At 38.9% G+C, this 15,418-nt stretch overlaps 1 protein-coding gene across 4 annotated transcripts in view; it reads right to left on the minus strand.

Moving 5' to 3' along the window:
- Nucleotides 1-57: 57 nt before the first annotated feature.
- LOC137627097 (BLOC-2 complex member HPS3) overlaps nucleotides 58-15,418 on the minus strand; it is a 104,923-nt gene continuing 89,562 nt past the window's right edge. For all 4 annotated transcript variants that reach the window (XM_068358112.1, XM_068358111.1, XM_068358113.1 and 1 more), the window contains 5 exons: nucleotides 9,776-9,865; nucleotides 7,743-7,949; nucleotides 7,013-7,189; nucleotides 6,280-6,394; nucleotides 58-5,368 (listed from right to left, as the gene is read on the minus strand). In XM_068358112.1, the coding sequence (XP_068214213.1) occupies nucleotides 5,187-5,368; nucleotides 6,280-6,394; nucleotides 7,013-7,189; nucleotides 7,743-7,949; nucleotides 9,776-9,865 (771 nt within the window). In that variant the 3' untranslated portion in view covers nucleotides 58-5,186. The remainder of the gene's footprint in view (nucleotides 5,369-6,279; nucleotides 6,395-7,012; nucleotides 7,190-7,742; nucleotides 7,950-9,775; nucleotides 9,866-15,418) is intronic.

Genomic DNA, 15,418 nt, shown 5'->3' on the forward strand with positions numbered 1-15,418 from the left:
TTTCAAGATAAAATATACAAAATCCCGTTGCATGCAGGATAAATCAGAACACAAACGTAACAGACACTGTTTTAATAAATAAAGCGTAGGTTGTAAAGTAACATTACAATAATAATACATCTCACAAAACAGCATCAAATGATAACAAAGTAAATGGGTCGTACAAGACCCTGAAACAATAATAAGTTTATGGGTATTTAAGTATTGCCTATAAGGTGAGGATATTTATTACTCTAGTCATCTCATAGATAAGTAGATCTAATATCAGCTGTAATAATTTAGTAAACAAACTGTTTCATCAATTATTTAGAATGGGCCTGTTGTTCTATCCCCATTTACCAGAGATCGCTTGCATGCTTTTAGTGTCTTTCATTTTTGGTGGTCCTATTCAAGAACTGGTCTCGGCCAACATTGCTTCACAGTGATGCGACAAGAAAGTACTTTTGATAGACTTATGTAGACAATAACATGTTTGGAAATTCTGCAGTTGTGACGAAAAGAAGTTGGTTGCCGTCAGAGCTTCACTTTAAAACATCTTTGCAGCATACTTTAGGCCCCTAGCTATAATACCTAAGTACTCGTTTCAATTCTTTTATCTTGCCATCATACAAATCAACTTTCCCTTCATGCTGCGAGTGTCGGGTCTTTCTCCCTATTGCGCATGGTTGCTAAAATGTATCCAATTCATCGTTTGTCTTGTCCTATCTGGTACGTTTCACAAATCCCATCCCTTTACCCCCATGGACGTACCGGTACGTCCTTGCAAAAAACTGCTATAAATAATTTTTTTTTCATATTTTTGATAATTTTTTGAGAAAATTCAGGCATTTTCCGAGAGAATGAGACCAACCTGACCTCTCTATGACAAAAACTAAGGCTGTTAGAGCAATTTAAAAAAAATATACTGCAAAATGTGCTGGGAAAAAAATACCCCCCCTGGGGTTTAAGGGTTGGAAATTTCCAAATAGCCTGGGGGTAAAAGGGTTAAGAGGAAATCTGTACACCTGTATTATATAACACGTTTGTTTTAAACCTGCTTTACACTATTGATTGTATGTGAAGATGTATAGAGTTGAAGAGAATTCTGTGGATTACTAGGATTTTTATAATTGCAAAGAAAAAAACTAGCCCTGAAGAAAATTGGATTAAAACATATTCAAACCGAGAAAATACATTTTGCAAAGTTATGTGCATTGCAAATTTTAAGTTTAATTGTCTGAACTAGATAGGGTCTGTGAGTAGTTATCAAAGTGAATCTCTTATTTGTGATTACTGTTATCAAAGTTGATCCATTGTTATTTGCTGCTATAGTTAAATGCTGTAATATTTTTATATCTTGTTGTTGTAGCTAAAATAACCTACAATCATTTTGTCTTCCTGTTTTTAAATATAAAACCTCTTGTAGAATGACAGGTGAATTGAAGATCCTGCATTATGATGATGATGAAGAATGTCTCTACAGGGAATGAGAAGGAGAGGGAGACCAAAGCGAAGGTGGATGGACTGTATCAAGGATGACCTTCGATCAAAGGGATTAACCGGTGATGAAGCGTGGGACAGAGGTAGATGGAGAACGCTGGCTAGAAACATCGACCTCACGTAAAAGTGGGATAAGATGCAGGCAGTTGAAGCATGTCTCTTTTGGACTACCAGTCGACAAATTGATTCAACAGCGAACTGGAGGACTGATCAGAGTGGCTGGTCACCATACAATGAACAAACTAAACGCCATGTGCAAGAAGTATTATTGCCCATTTCTTTGGAAAACAAGACAGCTTGGAAGTGGAAGTGATAACAAGGCTAAGGGAGCTTTGCCTACGGAAGAAAATGTAACTATGACTTAAGGTCTGAAGATCAAGAAAATGTAACTATGACTTAAGGTCTGAAGTAGGATCGAGAAAATGTAACTATGACTTTAGGCTTTAGGTCTGGAGTAGGATCATATCCCTTTAAGACTGCATCATCTCGTTTGGTTGACCTACCATAGAGTATTATAGCAAATGAGACAAAATTCCAATTCTTCCATAGGTAAACCCAACATTGCAGTTATTCAGTGTAATACGAGACAGCTTCAAAGTTTGTCGAAAATGTACTTAGCTAAGAATCATACAAAGGAAGGAATTTTGATGGCAATGTACCTGAACGCTCTTTGTAGCAATGTTTTAACATGAGCCCTGAAAGGCACGTAACGTGACCCCACAGTCATAAGTCGTCTCATTCTCGGGCAACATGGCTCCCTTCAAAATCGAGGCCGGGTCAAACTTCGAATTCATGGTGAACCTCGGATGGATGAACAGCCGACTGACTGTCTGGACAAGTCGTTACAAAGTGGAAGAAATGAAATTGATGATGATCCCTGCGGTGGAAGACCATCCACTCAGTTTGTGTGTAAAACATTGATGCTGTTCATGAACTGATTGTAGAGAATAAACAAATGACTCCTGAAAAGTAGCAGACACACTCAACGTCTAAAAAGATTTCCAGTCAATGCGTTCCTAAGATGTTCTGCACAGATCAGCAGCAAACAAGGTCAGATCTTTCACTGGAAATTTTGAACAAGTGGTATGAAGACCTGTAAGCTTTTATGCAAGAATCACAACTGGGGATGAAACATTGGTCTATCTGTACAATCCCGTGGACAGAATTCAATCAAGGCAGTGGCTGCCCCTGGGTGGAAGTGGCCCAGTCAAGGCAAAGTCTGAGTGCTCAAGAGGAAACGTCATGGTCATTATCTGCTGATTTTGCTGGCTGACTTCCTCAAGAACAAGAAAACTATTACCGCTACTTATAAAGATGATTTAAGAAAATTGTCCAAGAAAATTGCAGAACAAAACCTTTAAAAGCTGCATCGGCAAGTCCTCTCACTTACGGCGTTTGGCAAATATTGATGGGAAATCATCCGACATCCACCACACAGCCCCAATTTACTATCTATCTGATTTCTTATTTCCAAACTTAATCAAATCATTACATGAACTATTTTCCATCAGTTGAAGTAAAAAGCCCCTTTGACATGGTTCAAATAGCATGACCCTTGGTTCTACACATGAATTTAAAGGATGGAAGCTGCCCTCCTACATCTTGAGTTGGTGTGCTGTGACTACAATGGTCACCAAACCACTGAAGTGTCATGTACAACAGAATTCCCAAAACAGTTGAAGAAAATCAACAGAACTCGACTTCGAGCTAGGGGTTTAGTTTAAGAAACATCATCCCCTGGACAAGACTTCAAGCTTGAGAGAGATCAAATCCCTCAGATAGAGAATAACACACAGTTGAAACTTTACATCAATGTAAAGGACCGCACAGCTTACAGAAGAGTAACATTTAAATTGTTCAGAATTCATTATAGCATTAACAAATCCCAGAGGAAAGGGGTGAAGTCTTGAAAGAGTGCCTTAAAGTTCAGACTTGTCAATATATTGAACACCAATAGTATGTCTCCCTAAAGAACAATGTGCATTTCTGAAATCCATGTATTACAACTCATTGAGGTTTGATATCTTGTTGAATGTAACTACATTTTCTTATGTGCAAAGTTGATTCTCAAAGGCAGGTGGAGGAATGTGATGACATACGAGTTATATAGTTGGCTCAATGAACTGGTGCAGAGTTTAACTAGTTCTGATAATAAAAATGGCTGGAAAATTGTATTGAAAGATAGCTCAGCACTATTATATATATTACTAATTATGGATCCACAGACCTCCAATACTCGCTCACTTTCCTATCACTTTAAATTGAATGTCTAGAAATTATTGGTATCACTCTGTGCGTCCATTGAATATAACTATTCGAACTATCGTACTATCTTGCCAAAATAGTAAGATGACCTTAATTGTAGATGCAGCAGCTTAATACTGCCACGTAAAATGAAGGCTGAAATAAGACTTGTACAGTATTGGTTGTAACTCGCATTGAATAGAAGAAGAAAAGAGCAGCAAACCACAATTGAATCTATTCGTGCCGTTTTTAATTCATCCTGAACTATGAAGAAACGCTTGATGTATCGCAGTTCCAGTGCTTAACCTTCAGCTCTTAAACCCCAATATCGACCTCATGAACTATGTTAGGGGACATTTTTTCCTACTGTTTAGTAAAGAGGAGCATGTATATACATTTGGTGTTCTGGAAGGACAGAAGTGAGCCCTGAGGACATTTTAGAAAGCTAATATTGTTTAAGACATGACTTTAATATTTTGTGACCAACGATTGTATTTATAAAACACCACAAGGACTTATTCTCTGAAAAAGGATAAAATGTTGATTTAAGTTACACTGTTGAAATATATAAAAAAAATTAAGCTACCAGTTACCATATTTGTTTGCTTTTCACATTTCAGTAACAGGTTAGCTGAATAATATATGAATGCCTATTACAGATGCAAAAAAAAGTAAGAACTGTTTCTAATTTAAGAATTCAGACACTTTGACTAGACAGAGAATGAAGAGACAAGCTAACACTGAATATCAAACATGTTTTGTAATAACACAATACATATACATTAACTTGATTTGGTAATACACATAAAACATACATTTTAACTTATATTAATCCAATTGTGTTTCAAATTGAAATCTGGTAAACAGCTGGTTTATAACTAAAGAGTTAAACGGAAGCTGTGCGGCAAAGATAAATTGAACACTTACAAAAACAGTACTGTATAATTCACGACTTGTCATGGAAACATCGGTAGTGAACGTAACAAAACCCAACATTAACCAACTAACAAATAACTTTTAATCGCTAAAGAAAACAATGTATGAACATGCGAGACTTATAATCTATACCCAATTTGTGCGATTAAGCCTAATAAACTGTTGAGCTAACTAAAGCTACCGTACAAGTACTAATCTGTAGATATAAAATTCTGTAACTCATTAACAAATGTATTAAAATCTAACATATTATTTGGATAAGAGGCAAAAAGTACCTGTAACTCTTCGCTGAAGAAACGTAAGACGAGATTAAGTAGTTTTATAATATAAAACGTGTTCCTAAGGAAGACTAGAATGCTGTGAAACTTAAAAATTTTAGACGATAACAAATTGAGATTCCAAACGCTAGGATAAATGCATCAATATGGCACCTTCATGTAATTAGTAAACAATAAATAATCTTATCATCCATACAGGACGTCACCCGATACTTACACCGTGTACGCTGAGTAAACAAAAACATGAAATCACTTAGCCATCTGTGCCAAGACATTATTTGCGTATGTGATTAACGAAGACCTAAGGTAGGTGGCTAACGCAGCCGAGTGACACTGGCGGATGTAGTTCCGCAACTCTTCGTGGTGGGTGCTGGGGATGATACGGAGGAACACGTCCAGCGGACAGGAAATCACGAGGTCGCTCAACACGTCTGGAAAATTTGTATCTCTCAGATTCTAGTTTTTTAAATAGTTATAAAACCTTATTAACAAGAATGTAGCAGTAAACTAGTACTGGTGTCTGAAAGAGTAATTAAAATGTCATAGTTCCACCTCTTTACTATTCAAATAAGTTACTTTCAAGGGATATTTATTAGAAATCACAAGGTCCCTCAACACGTCTGGAAAATTCACATCTCTTACTTTCTAGATTTTTAAAATCATTATAAAACCATATCAATAAAGAATAGGAGAAAATAGAGGGACTAAGGGCTAGCAATATAAGAAGGAAAAAACACCCGCAAATTGAAATTGAATTGTAACGAGAAACCTTTGGGCATGGAGTTTTGGGTGATTAAAACTATTTTTTGGACAATAATGTACCCCATCATGTTTAATTCATGAATGCCAGAGAACCAAAATATAAAACAAAAAGGAAACTACAGTAAATAATTTAACAAGTATAATTGCAACACAATTCATAAAAAAAAAGTTAAAAAATTGCGTCTATCAAAATCTTTAAACTATCTATCTTTCTTTGTCTATCAAATTAAATGGAGATGGGGAAATAATGTTCAAATTGAAATAAAAAAAAATATTAATCTCGGCCTATTATTTTGAAAACAAACTTTCCATTTTACTTTGCTCTTTAAACATGTCAGTTGAAAATCTTGAAGGCGGAAAGCAATTTGTGCATGTCCTGGGACACACATTATTTGCATACCACAAATCAAATAAAAATTCCTCTTAATCTTGCTAATTAAAATTGAATGTAGAGGATGGAAAGTGCCTCCTAAGAACTGCTACCAACTGTGAGCGATTAACCACGGGTACGAAATGAGGAATTTTTAAAAATCGGGGAACAAAAAGCAAAGGAAATGACTGCCCGATCTTTGGCACTCACCGTTCAAAACGTCCGAGTAAACCTGGTGCCCTGGGTCGCTGGACGATAGACTCGACTTGTGACTGATGAGGGCAGAGACAAGGTCTACCCACTCAATTGGAGCATCGTACACATCCTATAAAAATGAACACAAACCACAAACTCAAGTTAAAATAAGACTTGCAACTGGTTTTATATTCTTTAAATGGCATACAAAAAGCACAAGTCAACATACCGTACCAAACAATTCTTTTAACCCTTTTACCCCCAGGCTATTTGGAACTTTCCAACCCTTAACCCCCAGGCATTTTTTTTTTTTTTCAAGCACATTTTGCAATACAGTATATATATTTTTAAATTGCTCTAACAGCCTTAATTTTGCTCATAGAGAGGTCAGGTAGATCTCATTCTTTTGGAAAATTTCTGAAGTTTCTCAAAGTTATAAAAAATAAGCAAAAAAAAAAAAATGTAAATACTGTAGCTTTTTTGCAAGGACGTACCAGTACGTCCATGGGGGTAAAGAGATGAGTTTTGTGAAACGTATCAGTACGTACATTGGGGGTAAAAGGGTTAAGAGCTACGTTAAAGGATTACATAAATATAAACAAACCATATCCTTTTAAATTAAAGTGACCCTTGTGACCAGTTTTATATTCTTTCACTGTCATACAAGAGGCTTAAATCAATATAGAAAAACTAAAATTTTTATAGGTTAAGTAAAAGGATGAAACTGTTTACAGTCAAATATTATTACCTTCCCATACTGGAGTAAAATAAGAGGAAAATTCTGAAGCATGTATTCCATCTGCTGGAGTGGTTCCAGGCAGAGTAAATGAAGGGACTGGGCTCCTACAGCAGTGGGATTCGTTGTGACGAATTTGAGGACATTAGCCCTATCTTCCGAGGAGGGCAACTCTGAACTCAGAAGGGACTGGAAAGATAAACGAAGAACAACTTATTGTCTATGCAATGTTATAATATATGAGGGAAAGCGAGAAAGCACACACTTGAACTGTGTAAACTCATAAATTTATTGCGCCAGATACAAACTGCATCTTTTCAAAAGCGCCCAAGCACCCTCTCCACCCAAGCTAGGACCAGAGAGGGCCAGGCAATGCATGCAGATAGACCTTTAGGGCTCCCCCTCAATATACCCATCCTTAGCTCACAAGGATGGTAAGGTTGCAACGGGCAAAGAAACTAACGAGATTGAGCGGATCATAAAAAGTACCTTTATTTTTTGAAAAATGACACGTGCACCTTCGGAGACTGGAAAGGTCGTCATCACTTTTTGTTGAGAATTGATCATAATAAAAGACCGTCATTTACGAAGCATAGCGAAAATCTTTTCTGGCTCCTTGTGATATCAATTTGAGGATGTTGGGTTTATAGACATATTTATAATAATAATTTTATCAATAAAAAAAAAGAAAAATATATATCTCATTTTAAAGCCTACCGCTAAAAAGGAGCAGACCAATTACCTGCAAAACAAGAAGGTGCAACATGGTCGACGACAAATCTTCCTTGCCGTCACTCTGCCCCTTCTCTTCGCCCTCGGCTTTATCGATCCCCTTTTCCAAGGGGGTTTCCACGCTGAACGGAGGCAGGAGGTTGAGGAACGTAGGGCGCGGGGCGTAGAGCTCCTTCAGGGCTGCGCGCTGGTCACTCCAGTTTGGATCTTCCTTGGACTAGAAAAAAGTACAGTCTCTGAGGCTAATAAAGCTTCCGAGTAAGACTAATCAATTTTAAGCAGTTTAACAAGTCTTATCAGGTACTGTAGCATCTAAACTTAAAATATGAATCCACAAAGAACCCGATATTCTAATACAAGTTGAAAACTAAATCACAAGAAGTTGGTTCACGGGGAATATATAAACTGGAAATGGATGCTGAGTACATCAGTATAACCTGAAAAAAGCAAAAGGTACTCCTTACAAGGCTAAACTACTTAAAGATTGACGGCCTTTGAGGTTGGTTGGGACGGAACAGGTAAGTAATTGACGTAAGAAATATTTACTATAGCACAGTATTCCTAATGATAAAAATAAGAAATGTTCAAGGTATATCTATAAATACTTTCAACTGTTCTGATATAAATAATTGGGAGAAACATATTTTAAATCTTGAAAGGCATTTTAAAATTCCAAACGTTATGACTGAAAAACCATATTTTAAAAGGGAAGTTTTAAAACACAAGAACACCAACTGACCTAACTTAGGAGCCATATCACTACCCAATTATCTACCTACGGCACCCTGCGAACCCCTTAGATTGCTATATCCTTAGACTACAGTAAGTTTCAACCATGTGTTGCTTTCCAACTGACTTCACTCCTGGCAAGGTAACACTAAATTATATTTTGTAAACCGTACAATTACCTTTATAATATCATACTTCAGACCAAGATTAACATTTCCCCCCCATAAGAAATTGATTTAACAATAAGGAAGTTTATGCCTGTCCAAACTAACTACATTCACCCCAGGATTGAAGCGAGACATCACAATGGTAGTACAGTTTCTCCTTCGTCCAACAAGAGATCAACGAATACGAAGACATTAAGGCTTTCAAAGAGGAAACTGAAGACTTTCATGAGTCTTATGACAGTGACGATTCAACTGTAAATGAGCAATATGTGATATGTAACATTGAATACTGAATAAACATGATATAACGACAGTGGAGGTCCTGTACAGAGTGGGGTTCCCCTGCTGTATGAGACCAGAAAAGCAGCCATCAAAGTAAAAGTGAATAAGTAACGTGACAAAGACACAAAGTAAAAGTGAGTAAGTAACGTGACAAAGACAAAACTGCGGGATTCTAAAATGTTTTTCAAAGTTCCTTTACAACATAAAAGTACTGCATCTAATATGATATCTAGCATCATTCCTAAGCTTTGTATAATTTTCTTTATTTCTCATCACACAACTGTGAAATTTCACGCATTTATTTTTTATAAGGTTTCTTTTTCTCTTGATAACATTATTTCCAATAATTTTGGCCATTGGGTTTCTCTCTATGTACTGTAAGTCTTTATTTATACATTATCTACTGAGAAAACTCTAAATGCGGTCATCAGCCCCGATGGACAGCAACTAGATTAGAAAACTCTATTTATCCCATTAAAGATCATGAATACCAAACAAGACATTAATGCACAAAGGTCGCTCAAAAATGGCAGAGGCAGGAGACAGTGACATTGCCCTATCAAGCAGGATAATGCCCAAGAGACCGACCATATTACATAATGTCAGTTATCAAGCCCCCTCTCCACCCTAGCTAGGATCAAGGAGAGCCAGATAAAGGCTGCTGATGACTCAGTAGATAGAACTATAGGCTCTCCCAAACACCCCATCCTTAGTTCACAAGGATGGTGGGGTTGCAGTGACCAAAGGAACTAACGAGTTTGAGCGGGACTCGAACCGCAGTCTGGCAATCACCAGGTGACTTTTGTGTACAATAATCCAAAATGAATATCCTCATCTCAATGAAAACAAATCCTTCATTACTTACTTTATCGCCAAAGGCTCCCATGAGACTCGCAAGGTATAAGCTCACAAGGACCGTCACTGCCCGATCGTAACGATCCCGGTGATCCGTGATCTGAAAGACGTAAATTGGTAAGTCCTACTGTAAATAACAAGGATAAAGAAATACTGTAATAAAACAATATAAATGACAAGGATAAAGAAATACTGTAATAAAACAATATCATAAATAACAAGGATAAAGAAATACTGTAATAAAACAATATCATAAATAACAAGGATAAAGAAATACTGTAATAAAACAATATCATAAATAACAAGGATAAAGAAATACTGTCATAAAACAATATCCTTTAATACAGTACGCAAAACGACGTTTGTAATAACCTTATATCTAATTCATATGAAACCTATTTGTTGACTTTTGTAGATGGAAATCATATGCATTGAATTCAGGTTGGGTCGACCCTAGACCAAAATTTAACTCGGCTTTCAAACAGCTTCTTGGACCCTAATAGGTTTTTCAGTTGAGGACCTTCTGTATGCAGATCCTTATGATGATGAAATAACCAGATTTACAAACCATTTTGTTAAAATTTTTATAACGTTTGAGACTTCTATTAATATATGAATACTTCATGCTAGAAAATCATCATCGTTAACTTTCTTTACATAAAGCATTTGAATTCTGACGCAGAGCGAATTCTATTTTTCATACGTGAATATATGAAAAACGATTAAATGTAAAAAATTATCATTTATACTTTTCACTGTCTTGTGCCCCATATGACGTATTTTACGTACAATAATTTCCAGCATTTTCTCCTTTATTTTATTATTCATAAATATAAAATTCTGATTGAAAATATAAAACTATATATCAATGGGAAGAGAATTTATTATGCTATACTATGACATTTTTTCTAAATCCTAACACTAAAGTTTTTCGTTTTAAATTTTCTCCTTTCTCTTATTATTCATAAATATAAAATTTTATTAAAAAAATCATTATTATTATTATTATTACTTGCTAAGCTACAACCCTAGCTGGAAAAGCAGGATGCTATAAGTCAAGGGGCTCCAACAGGGAAAACAGCCCAGTAAGGAAAGGAAACAAGGAAAAAATTATTTATTTTAAGAACAGTAACATTGAAATGAATATTTCCTATATAAACTATGGAAACTTTATACCAATGGAAAGAGAATTTAGTACGATTTACTATGACATTTTTTTTTAAATCCTAACGTTTTTCGTGTTATGATGAGTTATGTGAGACATCAAACAATATGTTATTTTCATTAGTAAAATAAATTTTTGAATATACTTACCCGATAATCATGTAGCTGTCAACTCCGTTGCCCGACAGAATTCTACGGAAGGGATACGCCAGCGATCGCTATACAAGAGGGGGGTGTACTCACAAGCGCTACCTGTGGCCAGGTACTGCAGTACTTCTTGTTGACACCACTTCAATTTTTCCTCGGTCCACTGGTTCTATGGGGAGAAAGGGTGGGTCAATTAAATCATGATTATCGGGTAAGTATATTCAAAAATTTATTTTACTAATGAAAATAACATTTTTCAATATTAAACTTACCCGATAATCATGTAGCTGATTCACACCCAGGGAGGTGGGTGAAAACCAGTGTACATGTATATCAAGAAGCTAAGTATCCCGTATTTCATATTATCAGTTATTCAAAATAACAATGAAATTACAAGTACCTGGTAAGGAAGTCGACTTGAGCCATTACTCTGCCTTAAATAAGTTCGTCTTCCTTACTGAGCGCAGCGTTCCTCTTAGGAGGCTGAACAACTCTAAGGTGCTGAAGTATCAAGGGCTGCAACCCATACTAAAGGACCTCATCACAACCTTTAACCTCGGCGCTTCTCAAGAAAGAATTGACCACCCGCCAAATCAACAAGGATGTGGAAGGCTTCTTAGCCGACCGTACAACCCATAAAAAGTATTCAAGAGAAAGGTTAAAAGGTTATGGGATTATGGGAATGTAGTGGCTGAGCCCTCGCCTACTACTGCATTCGTTGCTACGAATGGTCCCAGGGTGTAGCAGTACTCGTAAAGAGACTGGACATCTTTGAGATAGAATGATGCGAACACTGACTTGCTTCTCCAATAGGTTGCATCCATAACACTCTGCAGAGAATGGCTCTGTTTGAAGGCCACTGAAGTAGCCACAGCTCCCACTTCATGTGTCCTTACCTTCAGCAAAGCAAGGTCTTCTTCCTTCAGATGAGAATGTGCTTCCCTAATCAGAAGCCTGAATAGTAAGAAACTGAGTTCTTAGAACTTGGAAAAGAAGGTTTCTTGATAGCACACCATAAGGCTTCTGATTGTCCTCGTAAAGGTTAAGACCTTTTTAGATAGTACCTAAGAGCTCTAACTGGGCAAAGTACTCTCTCCAGTTCATTCCCCACCAAGTTGGACAGGCTTGGGATCTCGAACGACTTAGGCCAAGGACGTGAAGGAAGCTCGTTTAGCAAAAACCGAGCTGCAAGGAACATGTAGCCGTTTCAGATGTGAAAACAATGATCCTGCTGAAGGCGTGGATCTCACTTACTCTTTTAGCTGTTGTCAAGCACACGAGGAAAAGAGTTTTTAATGTGAGGTCCTAAAAAGAGGCTGATTGGAGAGGTTCAAATCTTGATGACATAAGGAACCTTAGGACCACGTCTAGATTCCAGCCTGGAGTGGACAACCGACGTTCCTTTGAGGTCTCAAAAGACCTAGGGAGGTCCTGTAGATCTTTGTTGGTGGAAAGATCCAAGCCTCTGTGGCGGAAAACCGCTGCCAACATACTTCTGTAACCCTTGATCGTAGGAGCTGAAAGGGATCTTACTTTCCTTAGATATAACAGGAAGTCAGCAATCTGGGTTACAGTGGTACTGGTTGAGGAAACTGCATTGGTCTTGTACCAGCTACGGAAGACTTCCCCTTGAGACTGATAGATTCTGAGAGTGGATGTTCTCCTTGCTTTGGCAATCGCTCTGGCTGCCTCCTTCGAAAAGCCCCTAGCTCTTGAGAGTCTTTCGAAAGTCTGAAGGCAGTCAGACGAAGAGCGTGGAGGTTTGGGTGTACCTTCTTTACGTGAGGTAGACGTAGAAGGTCCACTCCTAGAGGAAGAGTCCTGGGAATGTCGACCAGCCATTGCAGTACCTCTAAGAACCATTCTCTCGCGGGCCAGAGCGGAGCCAACCAACGTCAGCCGTGTCCCTTTGCGGGAGGAGAACTTCTGAAGTACCCTGTTGACAATCTTGAACGGCGGGAATGCATACAGGTCGAGATGGAACCAATCCAGCAGAAAAGCATCCACGTGAACTGCTGCTGGGTCTGGAATCGGAGAACAATACAACAGCAGTCTCTAGGTTATCGAGGTAGCGAACAGATCTATGGTTGGCTGACCCCACAGGGCCCAAAGTCTGCTGCAAACATTCTTGTGAAGGGTCCACTCTGTGGGGATGACCTGACCCTTCCGGCTGAGGTGATCTGCCATGACATTCATACCGCCCTGAATGAACCTCGTTACCAGCGTGAGCTTTCGATCTTTAGACCAGATGAGGAGGTCCCTTGCGATCTAGAACAACTTCACGAAAGAGTCCCTCCCTGCTTGAAGATGTAAGCCAGGGCTGTGGTGTTGTCAGAGTCCACCTCCACCACTTTGTTAAGCTGGAGGGACTTGAAGTTTATCAAGGCCAGAATAACCGCCAACAACTCCTTGCAATTGATGTGAAGTGTCCTTTGCTCCTGATTCCATGTTCCCGAGCATTCCTGTCCGTCCAAAGTCGCACCCCAGCCCGTGTCTGATGCGTCCGAGAGGAGACGGCGGTCGGGTTTCTGAACAGCCAAAGGTAGACTTCCTTGAGAAGAAAGCTGTTCTTACACCACGCGAGAGAAGACCTCCTCTCTTCGGAAACAGGAACTGAGACCGTCTCTAGCGTCATGTCCTTTATCCAGTGAGCAGCTAGATGATACTGAAGGGGGGGGAGGTGGAGTCTCCCTAACACGATGAACAGGGCCAGCGATGAAAGTGTCCCTGTTAGACTCATCCACTACCTGACTGAGCATCGGTTCCTTCTCAGCATGCTCTGGATGCATTCTAGGGCTTGGAAGATCCTTGGGGCCGACGGAAAAGCCCGAAAAGCTCGACTCTGAAGATCCATACCCAGGGAGACAATGGTCTGGGATGGGACGAGCTGAGACTCCTCAAAATTGACCAGGAGGCCCAGTTCCTTGGTCAGATCCATAGTCCATCTGAGAATCTCCAGACAGCGACGACTTGTGGGAGCTCTTAAAAGCCAGTCGTCTGACGGAGCCGGACACAAGATCATGGTACTGCTGCACAGTCTGTGAACTGTCAACCATGGGGAAGCGAGGAAGTACAGTGACAACCCGAAGCTGTCTAGACTGTCTGGGTCGTACAGACAACTCCTTATCGGGTTGCTGAGGTTGCCGCACTGCGTCACAACAAGTCACTTCTGCTGGTTGTTGAACGTCTTCCCAGTGACACACTGACTCCGTAAACAAAAAATCCTCTAACAAGGACTAAGCTTGGACTGCATGTCTTGCAACACAGCTCAAGGTCTATGGGAGCAGGTGTGGTAACAGGCGGGGTTAGCGACTGAAGTGGAACCGTTACCTTCCCTGGAAGCATGTTATGCTTAAATAAAAGTCCATATGAGGCTACGCAGCTAAAGGCTCCTCTCCAAATGACAGAGTCCTCAAGGGAATATCAGAAGGAGGGAGAAAAGCACTTTCTCATCTACAGGGACCATATCCGAGAAAAGCTAAGTTCTCTCAGTGAGGGTTTCACTGGTGCAAAAGCAGCAGACTAGAAGGCAACGTTATGAAACTGCTTGACAGTCTAGTGAGTTGGCAACAACCAAAGATGTGTGACTGAGAAGCATGCGGTAAGGTATGCAGAGCATGTTGTATGCAGAGCATGCTGTATGCAGAGCATGCTGTATGTAGAGCATGCTGTAAGGTAAGCAGAGCGTGTTGCATGGCGTGTAACATTTCTCAGAAATTCCATGACCAGTGCTAGAGTGAGTAATATCGCATTACTGTCCATTGAAAGTGCACGTGCCGAGGGAATTGATTTAGACTGTTTTGTTGATGAATTTGATAGCCGGCATGATAATCGTAGAATTAAGCTGCACTAAATGTACTATAATCTACTTCACCTCAGGAAAGGGAAACTCGCCCTGTTGGCAACACTGCATTACTTCATGCATGCTTGCATGGGGTTTTAATATCAACATAATATTTACCTTACATTCATAACTCATGATTCATTTTTGTTTTGAAGATATTTTTGCCATATTTTGCGATTTTGTTAAAAATATATTGCAAGGAATACATATACAGTATATTTTTATATTAAGTAATACAAATAACCTCCATTATCATAATGTTTGTGTAGGCATACATGTATATGATTACAAATGCAAGTTATGAAAGTAATGAGGTGTTATTATTGTCATTTGTTATTTCCAAGTTGAATGGGAAGAGGCTCAAGTTGAGGAGAAAGTGGCAGATGCATGCGTTGAGGTGGCTGACTCATAGCATGAGGTTGCTGCCTCAAGAGTTGCGCTTGCTGTAAGGGTTGCGGATGCGCAGTAGCAGGTTCCTGAGGAACGAGTTGAGGTTCC

This window comes from Palaemon carinicauda, chromosome 34 (assembly GCF_036898095.1).
Source record: "Palaemon carinicauda isolate YSFRI2023 chromosome 34, ASM3689809v2, whole genome shotgun sequence".
Classification (NCBI taxonomy): Eukaryota; Metazoa; Arthropoda; class Malacostraca; order Decapoda; family Palaemonidae; genus Palaemon; species Palaemon carinicauda.